The 19804-nt window shown below is 40.2% G+C and overlaps 3 protein-coding genes across 3 annotated transcripts; 1 reads left to right on the forward strand and 2 right to left on the reverse strand.

Annotated features, from left to right (window-relative positions):
- Nucleotides 1-2117: 2117 nt before the first annotated feature.
- On the reverse strand, nt 2118-4063 carry LOC145493823 (uncharacterized). Its single transcript, XM_081473296.1, has 2 exons — nt 3211-4063; nt 2118-2740 (listed from the first exon to the last, which is right to left on the reverse strand). The coding sequence occupies exons 1-2, from the start codon at nt 3301-3303 to the stop codon at nt 2309-2311; spliced, it is 525 nt and encodes a 174-aa protein (XP_081329422.1). The 5' UTR covers nt 3304-4063; the 3' UTR covers nt 2118-2308.
- Nucleotides 4064-4134: 71 nt separating this feature from the next.
- On the reverse strand, nt 4135-13270 carry LOC145493824 (thialysine N-epsilon-acetyltransferase-like). Its single transcript, XM_081473297.1, has 5 exons — nt 12480-13270; nt 11203-11257; nt 9621-9815; nt 7598-7638; nt 4135-5880 (listed from the first exon to the last, which is right to left on the reverse strand). Exons 1-5 carry the CDS (start codon nt 12543-12545, stop codon nt 5713-5715), a joined length of 525 nt encoding a protein of 174 aa, XP_081329423.1. The 5' UTR covers nt 12546-13270; the 3' UTR covers nt 4135-5712.
- A 3601-nt stretch (nt 13271-16871) lies between these two features.
- Nucleotides 16872-19260, forward strand: LOC145493254 (uncharacterized). The gene is made up of 2 exons (XM_081472676.1): nt 16872-17043; nt 17905-19260. Exons 1-2 carry the CDS (start codon nt 17009-17011, stop codon nt 18656-18658), a joined length of 789 nt encoding a protein of 262 aa, XP_081328802.1. The 5' UTR covers nt 16872-17008; the 3' UTR covers nt 18659-19260.
- The last annotated feature ends 544 nt before the right edge of the window (nt 19261-19804 follow it).

A 19804-nucleotide genomic window follows, 5' to 3' on the forward strand; every position in this document is an offset into this window, starting at 1 on the left:
GCGCCGTGAAACCGGAACTCCTAAAATCTTGGAATCTGGAAATTGATTATTCCAGAGCTCTGTTTCTTGGCGCTGTCCAAAAGACCCGTGGGCTCTGGGAACGAGATTGGCCTGAGCCCGCAAGTAGCGTTGCGCAGAAAGCTGCACAGTACGTTTTCCCGCTATGAAGTGGCATTATCAAACGCACTGATCGGCGATTGGAATTGCATTCCTTTATCTATACATAATAAGCTGATTAGAAGACGTTACCAGTTTTATTTTGCTCTGTACTAATTTAGCAATAGTGCAACATAAACCATTTACAGCAGTTTTCAATTGAGTGTCAAAATAAATCAGGTGGAAATTACTTTGGTTTTGGTTTTACTACGATTTGAGATTGGCTGAGCAGCCTAATTGGTAAGTAATTGGTTTGGTTTTGGTTTCAAGACCCTCGATTAAAAACCTCTCAATTTACTATGGTATGTGTTTACTCTTTCCTTACGTATACTAAGTTTTATCTTATCCTCTGATACTGAAATGTACCTAATTAAGTTTAGTTTACTATATCTTGCCAATTTCCACTTTCCTTACACTGCACGTTTTTAACACTGCTGTGTTTTTGTGTTCCAATCTTGAAATAGAAAAATAAAACACAAAAAAGATCTCATAAAACAGTATTTTCACTTCATACGCTGAAATCGTTCATAACAAATTGGCATGTGGCAAATTTAACGAATCTGATTTCCGTGTGCAACTTTTTTCTCTCACGCTTTCTTGGAAAATGCTGGCACAAGCGATAGGCTCCAAACGCTTTCAAATTCAGGGCAGCCCAAAAGCACTGTTAGTTCTGAATCCCACAGACTCAGTTCTCTAGTCGAAAAAACCACTTCGTTGCCCTTGCATGTTGAGTAGACCTACACTAGTTAAGGATTAGCTGTACTTTAGTAAAGAGTCAGATGTCTTCTTAACTACTCACTCTGGATTTAATTCTACACATTCTGAACATTAAGTTCAGTTAACTTAACAGGACAATGTGTAGTAGTTTGAGTAGTCCGCAGGTAACATTATTCAAGGTTCAAAGCCAAAAATTAAAATGCATAGTTACATTCGGGAAAGAGATACCAAACCACTAACAGATTCAAAATGCATGTACTCAGCTTAATTTCGACTCCGTCTTTAAGTATAAAGTCACAAGAAACGTGCGGAAACGACATAAATGTCACAAAGAATGTATTTGTGTACGGAAGAAAAATAAATTAAAAAGTTTAAGAAGAATCCACCACAAGTTTGAGTAACAGGCGGACAAAAACTTTGTACCGAGGTTATTTACATTAGGCGGCAAACTTCTGTGCGACTGTTTTACATATCTTCTCAAAAGAAATCATTTCTAACAACACCAAATGTCCAAAACAAATTTTGAAGTCCATATGAAACACTTGAAAGCTCTTGAAGATAAAAATTTACCTGTGTTTGCACAATTTCTCTGAACTTTGAAATAAATTTTCTGGAGTTCCTATGGGAAATTGTTTTTGGTGTTATCTCAGGCAACTGTTTATATCTTTAGCTTTTAGCAAATGCAAAAGGGACTGTAATATACGCATAGTTAATGTGGTACAAGATTTTTGTCCACTAAGGACTTCCTCGGATTACGTCTTAAGTTGCATGAGTTAAGCGCGTAACTGAATATTACTCCGGAGGGGGAGGGGGTACTCAGCGAAAAATTGTGTGGGGGTGTGCGGCCCGCTTCCCAAAAACCTCACCCTAGTTATGACCAAAATCTGCGATTTTCAATACCCTATGGCCTGACCCTAAATCAATACCCTGTTTCAGACCTTCTTACACTCAGTTCCCTAGTACAGGCCAATGTTTAAGGCATCGTGAAGGGCTTTTGTCGATTGGCCTTATTCATAAAGATGATAAAGTCGCTTCTTCTAAAAAACATGCCAAACTCAAGACTAGAGTGCAAAAACCATACCCTATTTATGACCAAAATGGCTAAAGGCGATACCCTATTTATGACCAAAATGGCTAAAGGCGATACCCTATTTATGACCAAAACGTCTGAAAAAACCATACCCTTTGGGGCCGCACATATCTATATAGCCCATATAAGGGAGTACTCCTCCCTCCCCCCCCCCCCCGCCCCCTCTTCGAGAATATTACTCAGTTCGGAATGTAGTATGTGTTGTACCAGGAATTGCTACGCGGCTAATGGACACTATGGCCTTCCTAAAATATCTGGAACAGTTTAACATTACTGATTATTGCTCTCTTAAATGCTTTCTTGTCTCAAGTGTGCAGCGAAAATGATAAGTTTTCACGGACAGTTTTAACCGGCTGTCAAAGCGAGAAGAGACGACCCAGCGATGGAGAGCAGGCCTCCAATAGCAGAACCAATACGACGAACAACTGACTTGGCACCATCCCACATGTAGCGAAGAAATGGTTTACGGACATTGCGGCCATAAATTTCACCATACTGGTCTTCTGCGAAGTAATACTCCCAATCTCCACTCCCCGACTGAATAAGGAACTCTCGTCCTGGTTGTGACAGGATAAAGGCAGCGTTACACATGTCGGCTCCATCATCTAATGCATCAGGGACGAAGGTAATGGCTGCGCGTAAAAATCGTAGGGTTGTGTAGCCAGCCGCGTCTAGGTAGCGATGCCGACCTTCGTTTCCGCACCTTTTTACGAGCTCTCTTCCAAGAGCGGCCGCAGTGATTTCGTTTACAAAGATTTTTACGTCCCTCGAGTAATTCTTAAAGAGAAGAGGGCAAGAGGCAAACGTAACACATTAACAAACTTTTCCTCTTTATTGGATAACTGCAAAATGTTAAATTGAACACAATTATCAAGTATTGGCGGGAAGAAAAACACATTATGAACATCGGGGATAGCCGTAAACTAATCCAAATATAAATTAAGAAAGGCTTTCATGAGACAAGTGGTCCAAACCGGCTGACGCTTGCCTAACACTAGCCACTTTCCGTAGTGTGAAGCTACTCCCAGGATGGGAAGCTAGTCGCTGCATTGTTTTCGTATATCAAGTTCGCCAGTATCACATTTATACTCCTGGGTGGAGATTGGCTCTTTGAGAGTATCTAAAGAAGTGATCCCCCCAAGCGCTTGTTGAAACCTGACTGCTTAATCTGTAGTACAAAGGGCTCAGGCTATATACCCAGTATGGCCGGCGTAAGGCGAGCATTTCTTCGTTCTGTGTTTTCATACCTTTGTCATTCGTCCTCTTCCCAAAAAGCCTGAAGATGTCGGCGGATATTGCCGCGGTTGACTGTAGCTTTTTGATCCAGAATTACCTCCCATATCCGGCTAGGCGTAGCGCAAAGAACTCGCAAAGGAAAAAAAAAGTTTTTATCTCGTCAGCCACAGTCCAGTGTGCGCGCGCGATACGATTCCAATCAGTCTGAGTTTGGAATGCTCTCTTCACTCTTGATCGTTTGCTTTATAGTCGGTCAGGGATTTTGCCGATTCATTGTTGTTTGCTTTCAGTTTCTCGGGATTTTTCCCCGACCTGTCCTTTCGATAAACATTGGCCAAAGTTTGTTTTCAGTTTTTAGGGGTTTTTCCCCGAAGTCTCCTATCGATAAACTTTGGCCAAAGTTCACTTCAAGTTTCTTTTTTGTTCTCCCGACGTCGATCTCCTTTCATATCGATAAACACTGACCTAAGTTGGTCTGTCCACATACGTTCATTTTTTGCTATGAGTTATTTTTCTTCGAGCGCAAGAGCGGCCGCGAAGCGAGTGCAATATTTTGATCTTTTCCTAGCCCCACCTCCTTGCTTCTTAACACGTGCATCCCACGCGCCGGGTTAATGTTTCGCAAAGATTGCGATCTCGACGAACCTGAAGACAAAGCAGAGGGTCTCTGGAGAGACTGAACTAAGTTTGCTTTTAAGTTTTAGTGGTTTTTCTCTGACTTCTCCTATCGATGAACATTGGCCAAACTTTGATTTAAGTTTCTCAATTTTCTTTTTCCCAACGTCCCCTTTCTTATCGATAAACAATGGCAAGAGCTTGCTTTCAGTTTTACGGGTTTCTCCCAGTCGAATTCTGTCGATAAACATTACCCAAATAAGGTATCTTTGACTCTGCTGGTACATTTGTTTGTTTGGGACGCGTATTAATCTCCTAGCTACAAACAAAAATGCATTTATTACTTTCAGTTTCGAATCCGTCAAATAAACATTGTTTGGCCTGCTGAGCCCCGACAATTTCTTCAGAACTTTCTCGAAGATTTCCTTTGCAAACTCAATTTGCATCTCATTTCGTCATGTAATACTACTACATCAATCTGGAAAGTATTTTTTTCATAAACATGTCTTTGTTTTTTGATATTATCAGACTAAAAAGTATCAGCATTCCAATTGGGATATTTATTCCCTTCTATTATTCCGGGATTACTCAGAAAAATACCCGAGATCGCCTTTGACAACATCTTATAAAGGGCTCTCTCATGTAATGCCATTTCATTGCAATGAGTCTCACGTAATCCTAGCGTTACCGCGTGACTCTGTCACGCGATTCAATTGTCATTTCGATTCATTTCGAGGTAAAAGGAATTCTGTCGTAATAGTGCTCACGTTGCCAAAGAAATCTATAATTTTCACAAATGCTTATCTATTATTTCAATCTATCCAATTATTTAAAAATTGCTCTTTACCAGCTTGTTCTTTACAGACTTCAGGGAATCGAGAAAGTGAAAATGATTCGTTACCAGTCTTCTGATACTGACTCGGATTCCAGATAGCAATGTCTCCTTCGTGCTTTGTTTCGCTCACCCTATTTCCGACTGAAGGCCTGTTCATGCGATGCATGGATCCAGTAGGGAAAAAAAAAAAAAATTAAAATGTCGACCTCGTAACTAAGTTTTTCACGCGCAAAAGACAGCAACGGCGTCCAAAATATATTTAATTCACAATAACTACAAGGTGTGAAGTATACTTGAAGTCAACAGATTGTGAGCATTTTCTGAGGGTCTAAATGGGGGCGCTAGAATGGGTTAAATTTTCGATAATTTCTCAGCTTTCAGCAAATTTGGCGGATCTCAGATCTCGGCCATCAGTTAAAAAAGGCGTTGTCGCTTGGACATAGCTTCACATGGGGAATTCTGATCAACAGCTTTCGGTAGGCACGCCTGTATTCGTGCAATTTCTTCTCTGTATTCGTGTCATTTTTTTTTTTCCTGTATTCGTGTCATTGTTTGATAGACACACGTTGCACAACTCTTCGTACAGTATTTTCCTCACGAGGGTTTTTGATCCATCACCGATGCGTGTCTCCCCACAGGTAGCGAATCTCTCCTACACAGAGGCCTCTTTCGTGCTGCCTTGACCGTGTAATCTGGTGGATTGGAGCCTGGGAAGTGTGGGGGTATAAAGGAAGCGCGCGGGGAACGCCGGGAAGGGGAAAGAGAAAAGAGAGGCCCTTTCCCTCTTTCCATTGTCCCCCGCACGCCTTCTCACTTCCATTTCACATCCTCCTCTCCTATAAAGCCTTTGCGGAGCAGAGAGTGTAGCAAATGCTATCTAGAAAATCGTGGGTCTCGATTTTCTCGGAATCCTTTGTGAGTTTAATTCAGAAAGTCTCATTTTTCTATGCTTCTTTCTGTCTCGGAGTCTAAAATTGTTTACGTCACAGTCTTGAATTGAAACAAGGTTCTCCAGGTCTCGGAATTTCGTATTCCTCGCCCTTCACTGACACCATTAAAGACACTATTTATGTTTCTTGCCAGCGAATTCCAGCAAACGTTCTCCGGTTAAGCGATACAACTGCCATTCATCCAGACATACTGCTCCGAGCTTGCCGTAGAAATCCTTGGCAGTTTTATTCCAATTTAAGCAACTCCAGTCTACTCTAACACAACTTTTCTCGACAGCTATCTGAAATTATAAAGTGATCAAAAACGGATGCTTAATTACCCATCCCTCATGATTACTACAACCAAATTCGCAATAAGCCAATCAGAAGCCGTGACTACTGTCCTGATATCCTGTGATATCAAGTCACTGACCTGATATGGCGGCTAACAGTAAAGCAACAGGATAGAGCTGGATCTGTAGGTAAACTATCTTCTAACAAAGCCTTGTTATATTATCCAGCGAGCTAGATCGGTTAAACAGCCCCAATCCCCTCCCCCCCCCCCCGCAACCCCCCTCCCCGAAAAGAAGAGAGGAACAAGAAAAGAGGAACTCAGAAATTCAATTTTTATAATTTTAATATACACTCTGAATTTGATTAACATTTACCTACATTAATTCCTTTTATTTTTCGTCATTTTACTCTCACTTATTGTCAAGCGTTTTATACATGAACCTCTGGCTCGGATATGGAGGGCACTGAACCTCGTCATGCTATTGTTATGTTATGTTATTCCATGGCAATTGTTATCGAACCCCTTCTTATGGGGATTGTTTTGAATTTTATGGTACATGTACATGTATTGTCACAGCATGAAAGACCAACTCAGTCTCAATAAGCCATTTCCAAGTTATCTTGTGCCAAAACGAGTTAGACTGCGAGCAGTCTCTCTTTTGCTCGGAAATCTTTCTTTCGGTTCTTTCCCACGGATTTTTGTGCAAAAAAGAGACTACTTGCGGTCTAAAAACGAGTCCCTGGGCAAAAACTTTCATATTGAGTTTTATTTAAAGTGCCTATGAAGTAAAAAATAATTGCTGCTTATTTGAAAGTCTTTTCAAAGTAAAGAAGAATGGTGTTTTACTTTTTGGAATATCTTTTTTCGTTTTAGAGATATTCACGTTTTTGTATTATAAGTGATGACGTCATAGGTGGTTCCACTAAAACAGTTCAACACTCAATCAAGAATATCTCTAGAAATATTAAAGCAGTGTTCTTGAAACTTGGCACCACAAATGTACATCACAAAAGAAACAAAATGACACCCGTCGTGCCGTCGCCATGACAACAGTTATGTCACTGGTCCTGTTTTAATTAAAAGTAACATTACCAGATTTTATCTTAAACAAGGATCATCCACTCCCAACAATCTAATGTGGAGAGTTTAGGAAATATGGGAATCATGTGTGTTCCGAGCAAGCGCCTCTGTCCCTTTTCGAAGGGTTGTAAATTGGCATATTTCGTTTTTCACAGAAAGAGACTGGAGCCAAAAGTGTTGCCATGGCAACATCACAGAAGGTGTCATTCTGTTTCTTTCGTGATGCACATTTGTGGTGTCAAGTTTGAAGAACACTGCTCCAATATCTCTAGAGATATTCTTGATTCAGTGTTTTGCTGTTCAAGTGGAACCACCTATGACGTCATCACTTTCCTCATTTGCATAATCCAAAAACGGAAATATCTCTAGAATGAAAAAAGATATTCCAAAAAGGGAAACGCCATTCTTCTTCACTTTGAAAAGCCTTTCAAATAAGTAGCAATTATTTTTTACTTCATAGGCACTTTAATACATGAAAATGAACCGCTAAGGTGGAACACATTTTCATATGGATGGTTTCGCACGAAGACTAATTTTGACATAGAGGCAAAAGTCGACTTGGAAATGGACTATTTCTCATTCTTTTTTAACAATAAAGAAAACACTTAAAATATTAGGAATTTTTATTTTAAATCTCAACCTACCGCAGAAATTCTTCTTAACATGTCTGTTCCGATACCTTTACCTGTTGAAAAGAAAACAAAGTCATACCTCCCATATAAAGTAGTTGCCCCAAATGCCGAGCATAAGTTGTCACTTTTGGAAGGTGTCCATCAGTTAAGAGACTGAGGTAAAACCAGAGGGGGTCTTAATCTTGAGCAGTGCCAGAGGTTGCTGCCACATTAACTATGCTGTCCAGTTGTAATACAGTGTTTAGATGAACCAACACTGACTATATAAAACATGTGTATGAGAGATAAAATGTTCTACTGTTCCTTAAGAACAAGCTTTATTGTTTTATAAGAGTTGTAAGATAATTATCTTGTTACCCAATAATAGTTATTATTATACATTGAATTCACTCTCTCTTTTCTGATTGGCCAAGAGCGTACAGTGAAGTTTTGAAATCAGCGCCTCTGACGTCATCTAGCTGCAGATTATACAATAATCATGTCAAGGACACTCAAGGTCACGGGTAATCATGTCATGTATGACCACGGTGCATGATTTCTAAGGGTAATCATGTCAAGTTTACGCGCTTCGTGTTGCTTGCTTGCTTGTTTCTCTCAGTGAAGAAGCAAAAACATGACTTCCATATTTTTCTCTGTTCAGTGTATAATAAAACACTTATTAGACTCAGTTGTTGTGATATCCAGAATAATCTGAAAGGTCTCAGTAAGGGTTATCAGCCGAAGCCGAAGGCTTGGGCTGATAACCCCTACCTCAATCTTGATTATTCTGGATATCACAAAAATCTCATCCAATAATTGTCTATTAGTACTGGTGACCATAGTGCTCCTTTTGAGCATGATGAGAAGTTAGAACTCCCTCCAAAACCACTCTAAGTAACTGATCGTTCATACTTCATTGGCAGCAAAGACTCATTGAGGAAATTTTCCAAACAAAAAGCAACTTAACTGCCATCCTTGTCTATTAAATGTCTGCCCATGCTCTCATACAAATGCCCTGAGCAGTCACTTTATCAGTTACAGTGAGGACACTCAAACCGCGAACACTTGCTATTATTTTTTACATTATTTTAGTGACCATAGAATGCAGGCTCTTCCTTTTAACAAGAGCATTTAGTGTTTTTATACTTTAAAAATTCTAACATTAGACATTACATGAAGAGCCTTTATTTTATAGTCATTCAAAAACAATGAAGTATTCATGGTTCGTGTGTCCTTTACATAGAAGTTGTAGCAATATCTCAGATAAATTGTGCTGAAATTGGATCTGGTTGTAGAGTGAGTGCACAGAAATTGCAGAGGAAATTGTGACAGAACATTGCTCCAGAAATCATGAGCCTTAAGTTTATATTTATTTTTTTGGCAAGCCAGCCTTACCAGGCAACAAAATGTAAAATCTCATACTGTCACGGAGTGCTGCTGTGGCTGTAAATATTAATGTTGCCAAAGGTGAATTATTACTAAACAGTGCACGGCAGTCATTAAGGGCCATAACCTGTAGCACCTGTTACGGCCGAGTATGCTTGATTTTTCCCTGATGCTATGGGTGAAATTACCTGAGTGTTTTTTAATAGAATTCAACCACAAAGTAACAAGTTTACTATGGGTGTGGAGAACAAGGCTACAGGTGACTCAAAACTTAATGACAGCCCTGCAGAGTTGTATTCAGACTGCAGAGCCACATTGGTTGACTCAAGACTGTACGTGACACTCAGGGTAACAGAATTGAAAAAGGTTATACAACGTCAATTACACATACATTACTTAAGAAATAGAAAACATGTACACGAGTGGAAGTTTCGGAGAATGCGAAATGCTGTGGGATAACAAGCCACAGGCAAGTGTTTCCACAGCTTTTTCAAGTTGATTATCAAAATGTAAATTCTCTTTGCTCGCACCATTATTACGTCAACAGCTCATGCTAGTTCTGTGTTTCTATAGAGTTATAGAAACAAGATTTTTAACCAATAAGTGCGCGTATTTTCTTAGAACTGTTTTCTAATGCAAAATATCAATAAATGTCTGTAGTTTACTTTACCTCTAAAAGCTGGGTTGACATAAAGGTCTTCTAGATATAGAGACCGGCCTTCCCATGTAGAATAGATGTAAAAAAATAATGCGTAACCAACTGGCTTTTTCTTTGGTAAACAATTATTTCCTTCATTGAAATGTATCTCCTCTGCTATAAGGCATTCAAACCATGGCTTGTCTCCAAATCCATCTCTCAACATTTCTGCAAGATATTATTACAACAGATCAGTTGCAAATAACTTAGATTGTTGCTACAGATCAGACTGAATCTGCCAGGTTGATTGCAAAACCTCCTGGCCAGATTGATAGTTACTAAAGTACTTTCCTCCATAATTCATTTCTTTAACTGATCATAGGAGAAACTTTTTGATATTAAATACATTTTGATGGTTGAATGGGTGGAGCCTTAATTAGTTTGGTCTGCTATTTTCTGGTCGGCAATTTTCTTCATCTGCTGTTTTCTCCTACAAGAACTGATCGAGTATGTCTAACCTTAATTGGGAACTGCTGTTCTATGAGATCTGAATTTTATGTTGGCATTCTGTTGTTGTATCTTTGTGACTGAGCCATTATTGCACATGCACCCTGAGAGCAGATTTGAGAGTAATATATCAGATACAAAAGACCTTGTTTGACCACTTTCCACACACTGAGAAGAGAGTTGAAAACATGGCCATAACAGAGTGTTTAGAAATGTGGTCAAACAGTCTGTCTTGAGTGTTTGATATATCTTCTCAAGTATCAATACAAAAACTAAGGAGAAAATGGAGAAATTGAAATTTGTAAAAAAACTATGCTAATAAAGATCACATATCCAAACATTGTCATAGTAATTTCCAAACACTTTGGAAGAGGTTCTATTTTACTTTGGCAGTTATGATCATAATAATTGTCCTACTAGTAGGGCAGTTTCAGTCTTTGTGAGAAAATGAAAGTGGTCTGCAGGTTTGAAGTGACAAAATGTAGCAGAATGGCAGAATGTATGACCCCCTATGATAAACCATCTTGGGAGACTGCTCCAACAATTTCCCAGAACACGTGTTCTCAAATTAAACAGTCTGACAAACTGCTGTAAAATGGAGCTAAACCTACTAGAATTAGTGTACATTTGCAGTAATTTAGCAGGCCTTTTCCCCTACATCCTGATAATTAAGAATTATTGAATGAGGTTGAGCAAAAAAAAATTGATTAATGTCAGTGGCTAGCAGATCAGTTATTAATATAATTGATCTGCGAGAAACTGACACTGAAATCATGATATTTTGTGATAACCGAGTTCAATAATTGTTGTATCATTTGATCACCAAGTTTGTTTTCTTATTAAATCACTCCCTGACAACTCAGGGAAGCAATCTGCCATGTTTCACCCAAGAGCGAGGCCCCAGAGTGTGGTTACAATTACACATGATCAGAATCTTATTTGCAGCAAAACACATTTGGACTGTACATTGCATGAGCAGACCATTATTTGTAGGCAGTTATTTGCAGGACATGTGGTGAACTCTTGGCCAATGAAAAGGAGGAAAAAATGCATTGAATGTTAATAACAGTTGTTCATAAACTGGAGATAAAAACTAATGCTACAGCACCTTCTTCAGTAAGTTTTACTCTTGATTCAAGTTCTTTTTCGTATACAGCTAAATCCTGCAAAGTCCAAATAGAATCCAGTTACATCAGCAATTAATTTAAAACTGACAAAAATACTCTTATTTTGAATGTAAAACTCTCAAGCCACTCGACCCATGAAATTCTGAGCAACAACCACCCCCCACCCCCAAGCTTACTCATCCATCAAAATAATTGTATAATGTTTTCCAAACCCAGGAGCCCATTTGGATCCTGCCAAACCTGTTTATAATAGTACCACGGTGCAATTTTTCATGGAGACCGGGTGGCCTCATTGTTAGAGTGCTCGCCTCCGGATCAAGCGGTCCACGTTATTCCCTGGCCAGGGACATTGTGTTGTGTTCTTGGACAATACACTTCACTCTCACAGTGCCTCTCAGTTCACCCAGGTGTATAAATGGGTACTGGCGAAGTTAATGCTGGGGGTAACCCTGCGATGGACTAGCATTCCCCCAGTGGGGTGGAGTACTCCCTTATATGGGCTATATAAGTTTGTGCAGCCCTAAAGGGTAGGCGTTTCAGCAGTTCTGGTCATATATAGGGTATGGTTTTTGCACTCTAGAACCTTATATCTTTTATTACTATAAATTTACTAGGCTTCTATCACAAATGCCGTTCTCTGATTGGCTACCCTACTCACTATCTATTCTGTGATAGATAGTGAATAGCATAGCAGTGTACCCTTGTTAACAAAATGACGGACTCTACTGGGCGTTTTCGAAGTGTCTGTGAAGAGGATTTGGACAAAGTTTTGAACGAGTAGTAGATTTATACTAAAACAATTAGATTATTTGCTCTTGACTTCTATGCATGATGGTCGAGTCGGGCTGTGCCTTCGTCAACTATAACTAGAAATCTTGAGCTCACAATCGAAGTAGAAGCTATTTTTTCAGGTCTTAAATAGAGTAGGAAAAATCACAGATTTTGGTCATAAATAGAGTAAGGGTTTTGGGAGGCGGGCCACACCTCCATCCAATTTTTCTGGGAGTAATCCGCCCCCCCCCCCGGCCCCCCGAGGGCATCCCATCCAGGGGAGAGTAGAAATACTTCTAGTCGCTTCATGTTACGGAAACTGGGAACCTTACCCCTTTACAGAGCAGTTTAGTGCGTGCACACGCTAAGAATTTGAACTGAGTACAGTACTACTGAAGTATAAATGCGCCCTGCTAGCTATCATGCTACTCAAACCACCTAATACCTGCTAATACTCTATTTGAAATGTTGACGCAGATTTCATTACCTTTATCATTCGTATAATATCCGGGACATCCTCTGCCACTGCATCGCGTACCCGCCAATTTGTCATGTTCGATGAGTTGTAACCAGCTCCACAAACACAAGAAAGTGCGACACAAACAGTCGAATAGTGACAAAACCCACTTAATGGGAACGATTGGTGAGCCCCCGTTCAAGCTAAAAGAGGTATGCTTCAAAATGGCGGGTAAATTTCATGCACACAGACCCAGGCCTCCATTTGACTTTGACCTTGCGTTGACTGCACTGTCTCGCCCCCGGTGGCGGGGACTCCCATGCAAAAAGGACGGGGAAGCTCGTTAGCAATTTTCAAAAGAACTCCTAAACCGTACCAAGGCATGTGTTAATATTTTTTTTTACCCCTAAGAGGTACCGATTCTAAAACGACACATTATCCCCTGTCATATTGTCCGCTCAATGCGGATGATCTCTTTGTTAGACTTGGCTGCAAAAACTTAATCTTCAACGAGAATTAAAAACAGCCACTATGGTCTATAAATCTCTTAATGGTCTCGCCCCTGATTATCTGAAATCAATGTTTACTGATCGGAGTGCAATATCTACCTATTCTCTTAGGAATTGTGAGGGCAAACTAGCTGTTCCACTCCCCCGCACCAATAAACAAACAAACAAAACAACAAAACAACAACAACAACAACAACAACAAAACAGTTTCAGCTATGGTGGTGCGGTGCTGGGGAACAGCTTACCTACCAATCTGCGGCAAGCCCAAACTCTTGCTAGTTTTAAATCCGGCTGCAGGGGTTTCCTTTTTCATAATAAGGGACCGTTCATTTTTTATAAGGTAGGGGGGGCTGGTGGGATTTGGGGGGGGGGGCCATGCGAAAAAAATGGCTTTCGAGGGGGGGGGTCATTCCAAAAAAATAAGGGAAAAAGGGGGGGTCACGTGAAATATTTTAGTAAAACTTTAAAATGGCATAATGTTTGAATATCAAAAAAATTGCTATAGAATAAACATAGAAGGCAGGATACAAATTTATTACAAACTTTCCTTCTGCTTTAAAAAAACGTTTGGCGACAAAAAGCATTTGTAGCTACTGAAAATTTAACACTGTTATTTTCGAATGCAACTTTCACTGGCACTCATCTTCATCTCCGCTGTCGTCGAGTTCTTCGTCGCCGCTTGTGCTGCTATGGGAGTCTCTTTCACCAATGCTGCAAGAAGCAGCAATGCTTTCCGTCAGAGTGTACTCTTCAGGGTACATGAAGGTGTAAACATAATCTCTGACTTCCCGCTCAAGGTTGGTGGTGATTCTGCTTCTTGCAGCATTGGTGAAATAATTCCCTTCCAAGAGCTGTGCGATGTATGGCCCATCTCTTCTAAATATCGACGTGGCAACATCCTCAACTTTAAGACACTCTACCGGGACGGCCGTTCTAGGAGGGTACACAAGGCATTGTGGAAGATCATTTCCTAGCGGGTTTCCAACACAGATTCCATAAACTCGTTGGACGTTGTTTTCAGTCCGCTTCCTCTTTCCTTCATTTGACTTTCTGCGGTTTTCTTTTTTCCTTCTCCTTTTGTTGATGTGCTGTTTGAGTATGCCTTTGAATATGCTGTTATAATTGCTCTTCTTATTTTCTAGTGCTTCCATGTCCTGCGTGACCTTCGTCAACTTAGCTTCTGTACATTTGATCTGTTTTACATTAAAACTATGGGCAAATTCTTCGCCCTGCTTTAAAGCAAGCCCATTGGACTGAAAGAGTGTGGAATCGTGTTCCTTTACATCTTTCAATATGACATTCAACTTTTCCACCATTGCTCTGTGCTCTTTGATGGAGAAGTTCAGTTTTCTTCCATCACCGTGGGCTTCAACTGGTACCCTTGCATGGAAAACTCACTCGCCCTTTCTGAACAGCCATCTGCACCTAGAAAAATTGCTTCTTTTGCTTGTAAGATGTCAAACTGCCTGGATCGTTCAGTTGTAAACCTTTTCTTAAACGACTCGTCGCTTTCGCCATTATTGCGCATTTTGGAATGAGCCTCTTTCATGATGCTCATTAGTAATGCGCTCTTTCCCCGATTGGATTAACAATATAAAGAAGAAAGAGCATGGAAGTGGCAGGCTGGTTTTATCTGACCCAGACAGCGTTGCTCTATTTGCAGATAAGTTTATTGTCAAATCGAAGTTTGTGGTGAATTATCTTCAGCATCTTGAAGTGCTGGAATTTAAAAGGAAAAAGAGAGCAGAAGAAAAGGCAAAGTTAAGTAGTGAGGAGGATTATCCTTGGACTGAGTTGTGCGAAGATCTAACCAAGCTTAAAAAGCTACGTGTTCCAGAACTAAACAAGTATTCAAACCACCACGGGCTGAAGCAGCATTTGAAAAGCAGCAAGAGTGAGAAAGTAAAGACAATTGTAAGACATTCATGCTTGCAGCAGAAGAGTCCTCTAAGAGCTGGCCAACCAACACTGAGAAATGCCAGGACATTGACACAAAATGACAACAGGGCAAGTGCTGACAGCAGTGAAACGGATGAAAGTGACAATGAGGAGTATGACAGTGATGCCATTGACTCTGGGGGAGAAGATGACTTAAGTGACGTCATTCTTGCATTCATCAATTCAGATGAGGAAGATGCCAATTAGAGGCCAAATGCCACACGCTCAGGGAGAGCCATAACTAGGAGATCCGAAATTGACTTCTCTTTCTTTTGATTTGTTTTTTAAACAACAGCTCTCTGTCGTATAGAGATTGTAAATATTGTCTTCATAGTGAACACAATAACGTGAAGTAGGGGGATAAAAGAGAAATATTAAAAAAGTTGAAATCTAATTATTGTTTGTTCAATTTTTTTTTTTTGGGGGGGGGGTCATCCCAAAAAATGTCCGCTATAAGGGGGGGCCATGTGAAAAAATTGGTAAGCTGAGGGGGGGTCATGCGATTTTTGAATGGTGCTTCCCAAATCCCACCAGCCCCCCCTCCCTCATAAAAAATGAACGGTCCCTAAATAAGATAATTAATCACACGGCATTCATGGAAGGCAGGCACTTCGCTATTGTTTTTATTTTTGTTGTTATTAGATTTAATTAGTAGTAGATTAGTATCTTAACAATGTAATTAATGCAATTTTAGTATTTACTTTAAGTCCTGATGTTTTACCCGTGTATAAATAAAGGTAAGTAAATCAATCAATCAATCAATCAATCAATCAATCAATCAATCAATCAATCAGTCAGTCAGTCAGTCAGTCAATCAATCAATCAATCAATTAATCAGTCAATCAATCAATCAATCAATCAATTAATCAGTCAATCAATCAATCAATCAATCAATCAATCAATACCCTAAAAGATACCGCAAAAACTCTCGCTGTGGACCTTTTGAGGCTGAACACCCTAAGAGGTACCAAAATCGCTTTTTAAATTCCTAAAAGGTTTGATATGGGAGTTCCCTCTCAGGGAAGAGACTCCTAAGACTAAGGGATCAAACCGCAATAGCATAATAAATAAATTGGGAAGGGTGGCGAGTGTCAGTGGGCTGAAACTCTGCCGAAGGAGACGGGAAAAAGGTAAGAAGAAGGATTCCCAAATTATCTGTGAGAAATTGAAACAATTTCGCAACATTGAGAGGAGTTAGAAAGAGGAGTTAGAAAAAGAGTGGGAACTGAGGCGCACGGAAAGGGGGAACGGAGCCCCTCCCCCTCCCCGCCCCGACTCCCCGTTTTTAACTTGGAAAAGATTTATTTTCCAAGTTGTAGTGGTAGAACGATTTCCCTCCATCACTCCTTCACTTCCCGTCAGACATTTGGAAAGGGGGACTCCCATATGAAAAGGCAAGAGATGCTCGTCGGAAAATTTGAATTGAACTCCTAAGGGAGACTAATGAGGACGTTGCTTGAGCTTCATTAGACCCCTAAAAGATACCACTTAAAACGAATAGGTTCAATTACTAGCCACTGTTCAAGAAAGGATCCCGCGCACACTTGTAGACCCGACTCGCGTACTCGAGAGATCAGCGGAATGGAAAAAAGGCTTTATGGGCTTGTTCGAAAGCTAGACTGCCCTCTCATCACAAGTAGTTCCTTAATGAGCGATGCCTCATAACACCCTTTCGTAATTTATTTTCCAAGTTCAGTGTCTCACAGCCACTTTGATTTGCTCAAATTGTAGTATAATTGCCATGCCAATTTATCAAGGAACGGTGAATAAATTCTCGCTTTGCCGCACTCATGAGATTATAAAGATTGCACTTCTGGGCCCCTTGAATGTAGCTGTTCATGATCTGGAGTGATTAGCAAAACAGCACCACGTCCAATCGCCCAACTGTGTCACCTGATCTATTGTTGAGCAAATTTTTGCGGCAACGTTGTCGTTAATTGCTAAATTCTTTTTGATGCTGTGCATTGCAAAACGTATACTGAAGCACGAATATTATATTTTCTTCTGCGGAATTGATGTTCACTCCATCGGTTGCTGTTTTCAGCAATCCACCTGGGTCACAGATCGATCAGTTTCTCTAGAAATTCATCCCAGTTTAGAGCAAAGAAGGCCATGGATTTTCAAGAATACGAAGGAACTGAACACAGGCGAGTATTAACTCTTTGATTCATCAAGATGCAATCATCTGTTTCTCTGTGTTAAAACGTCGAGCTTTAGATGCTTGGAACGCAAAATTGGCGTTTTAATCTAGCCCCACATGCAGCTGATGCAGTCAAGCTGCAAAGAGAGTAATCAACGATAGTGAACAAGAATCGTCTCGCCGACATTTCGAGGGATTCCTGTTACTTGTGAACTAGCTCCGATTGCAGTCAGCGCGATCGATTTCTGTATCGGAACAAAACTGATATTCCGGCGTATAGCTGAAAGCATTTGGCAATTAGCACAAACCAAACTGCTATAAAATGAAATCTGCCCTTTCTGAACAACTTAGGCCGGACGCCGAATTAAGAAAATTTAACGACAGTGAAATGCAGCACAGTAGAAAAGTTTGCTCAACTTTCAGAAACTTTCATGACCTCGACAGTTACTTTGCAATTGAATTAGCCAGTGACTGGGCGGATCGAAATAAATATTCCAAGCCGAAACGAGTATAAAGGCCCTTATACCGTAATGCTTAATATCTTTTCTCAGTTTAAATAGTTTTATACAAGTGTACTGTTTTAAAAACAAAAACAATTTTGGTCCTTGCTTGGAGGCTCTATAAGCTGGGTACAAATGCTTATTTTCCTTTTTGCTGTAGCAATACTGTGGAAATAGTGTCAAACTGGGTTTTACCATTTAGGCGCCCAAACATTAACCTGCGATCGACGTCGTTATTTAAATATTTAATTTTTTCATTTACTAAAATTGACGGACTGACTGATGAAATGATTAGTTGATTGTTTTGTAGCGGGTTACTCAAATTGTAGCTTCTTATTTTCCGATTTCATTTGCATATTTCTTCGCAGATCTGTAACCAGAAGCGATCGCAGCGCGGAGAGAGAAAAGAGGCTCAACGCGAACATGATCGAACGAAGAAGAATGCAGAATATCAACTCAGGATTCACAAGCTTAAAACGACTGCTTCCCCCAACAGAAAAGAAGCAAACGAAAGCCGCCATTCTGCAACAAGCCGTTCAACACCTAACGCGCCTTCAACGATCAGTGTTGCAACTTAGAGAGAGTAACAACATCTTACGACAAGATTTAGCGGAAGAAAGACAACAGAATCTGTCTTGCAGGGAGCAGTTGGATGCTTTCATAGGCGAAAAATTTTCCAGGCAAGAGTTCCAAGGTCCAGGGGTTATCTTCTCTCATGCGTCGCAAACTAAAGGACAGCCGCCCACCCCACCACTTGAAGCCCACAGCGAGAGGGTGTTTAGCCGCTGGTCTCCCGTCCCGTATGACAGCGCAGTGAACTCCCATAACTACAAAGTCTTTGATCTTCTTGGTTGCCGAGATTCGAGAAAGCGGCGTCTTTCTCCAGTGATGGGGAAGACACGTTCATCTTGGGATGGCAAAGTAGACAATGGAAAACGCTTCAGCCAATCACAACGATCGAGCGTTGGAGCATGCGTAAAGGAAGCAGCACCTTCATACCAAGAAGCCAGCGGATTCTCTTTGTCACGTGACGTTCCGGATGCAGGTACATCTGGTCTCGTGGCAAGGGGTAATAACTTGCATTGTATTGTGGATGCGATTAATTTAATCGAAAGAAGCTAATTTTATAAGAAAGCCACAAGACAGTAGCATGGTTATCTTCAGAAGTTAAAACCTTTTTAACAGCAGTATATCATTGTAAGAATTTCAGTGCATTGAATGTAGATAATTCTGTCATTCTGGCTGCAGATCGGCCAGCTTCTCTGCATAATTGTGTAAGATATGTATTTAATGTTGAGCTTATTGGCGGGACCAAGTTTATCTAAGCAACCTATAGTTAGATGCCATTTTAACAATTAAAATTAATCCAAGAATATTGTATATAAAGCACACTGTGTAGAGCAAAGATAATCAGGCATATAACAGATATAGTTATTATATTCTCATCCTGGATGTACATAAGGCATTATAGTTTTTCTTTAGTCAATAAAATTGCATAGAATAAATTGACGTGAGGGAGGAGAGGGTAGGTAGGCCCCTGGTGGGTAAGGAGTTAGAGAGTGGTCACTTGTGACTGTAATCTCACGGATGGCCAGTATGCAGGGTTTCCTCACCTCAATGTCGTTAGCATAATTACCTATGTGAAACTGCTTTGTACGACAGAGAATGGAAAAGTAGCAAGATTAAAGCACTATTCTGGCTGGACCAGATATATAATAACTAAATGTGTAGTTTTTTCTAACTTTAATTATGATTATTGAACTTAAAGCCTAGTTTCGTTTTGTCTTAAAAGGTCTCGCGCGAAGTGATATGTTAAGTTCCACCTTGCCTTTGTTTGTTGCTAACGGTTTTCAGTCGGGACGGGAGTGGTAAGGGTGTAGATGTCGATTCACTCGACCTGGTAGGTTTCTCGCTGTTTATTTGGAAAAAGACTCCACTCTTGAATAAAACAACTACCTGAGGCTAAGTACAAAGCTCTTCTTGGATTTTAGAGCCAGCGTTTCAGGCTAAAAAATGATCTGACACTGAAGAATAGGGAATTTAATTGGGCGAATAATGAAAACGAGAACGAAAAACAAAGAAAAAACGCGATTGCCCAAGTTACGAGATTTTTTTTTATCACCACTCATTCTGGTGTCAATTCATTGGTACATACATGAAAGGATCTTATCAAATGTATTACTGAAATAAAGCGCTTTAGTATATACCACACAAGTGAATAGTACTTTTCGCGCGCTCTGATTGGTTAACTCGGAGGTGATTAGCAAA

Source organism: Orbicella franksi, chromosome 7 (assembly GCF_964199315.1).
Source record: "Orbicella franksi chromosome 7, jaOrbFran1.1, whole genome shotgun sequence".
Taxonomy (NCBI): Eukaryota; Metazoa; Cnidaria; class Anthozoa; order Scleractinia; family Merulinidae; genus Orbicella; species Orbicella franksi.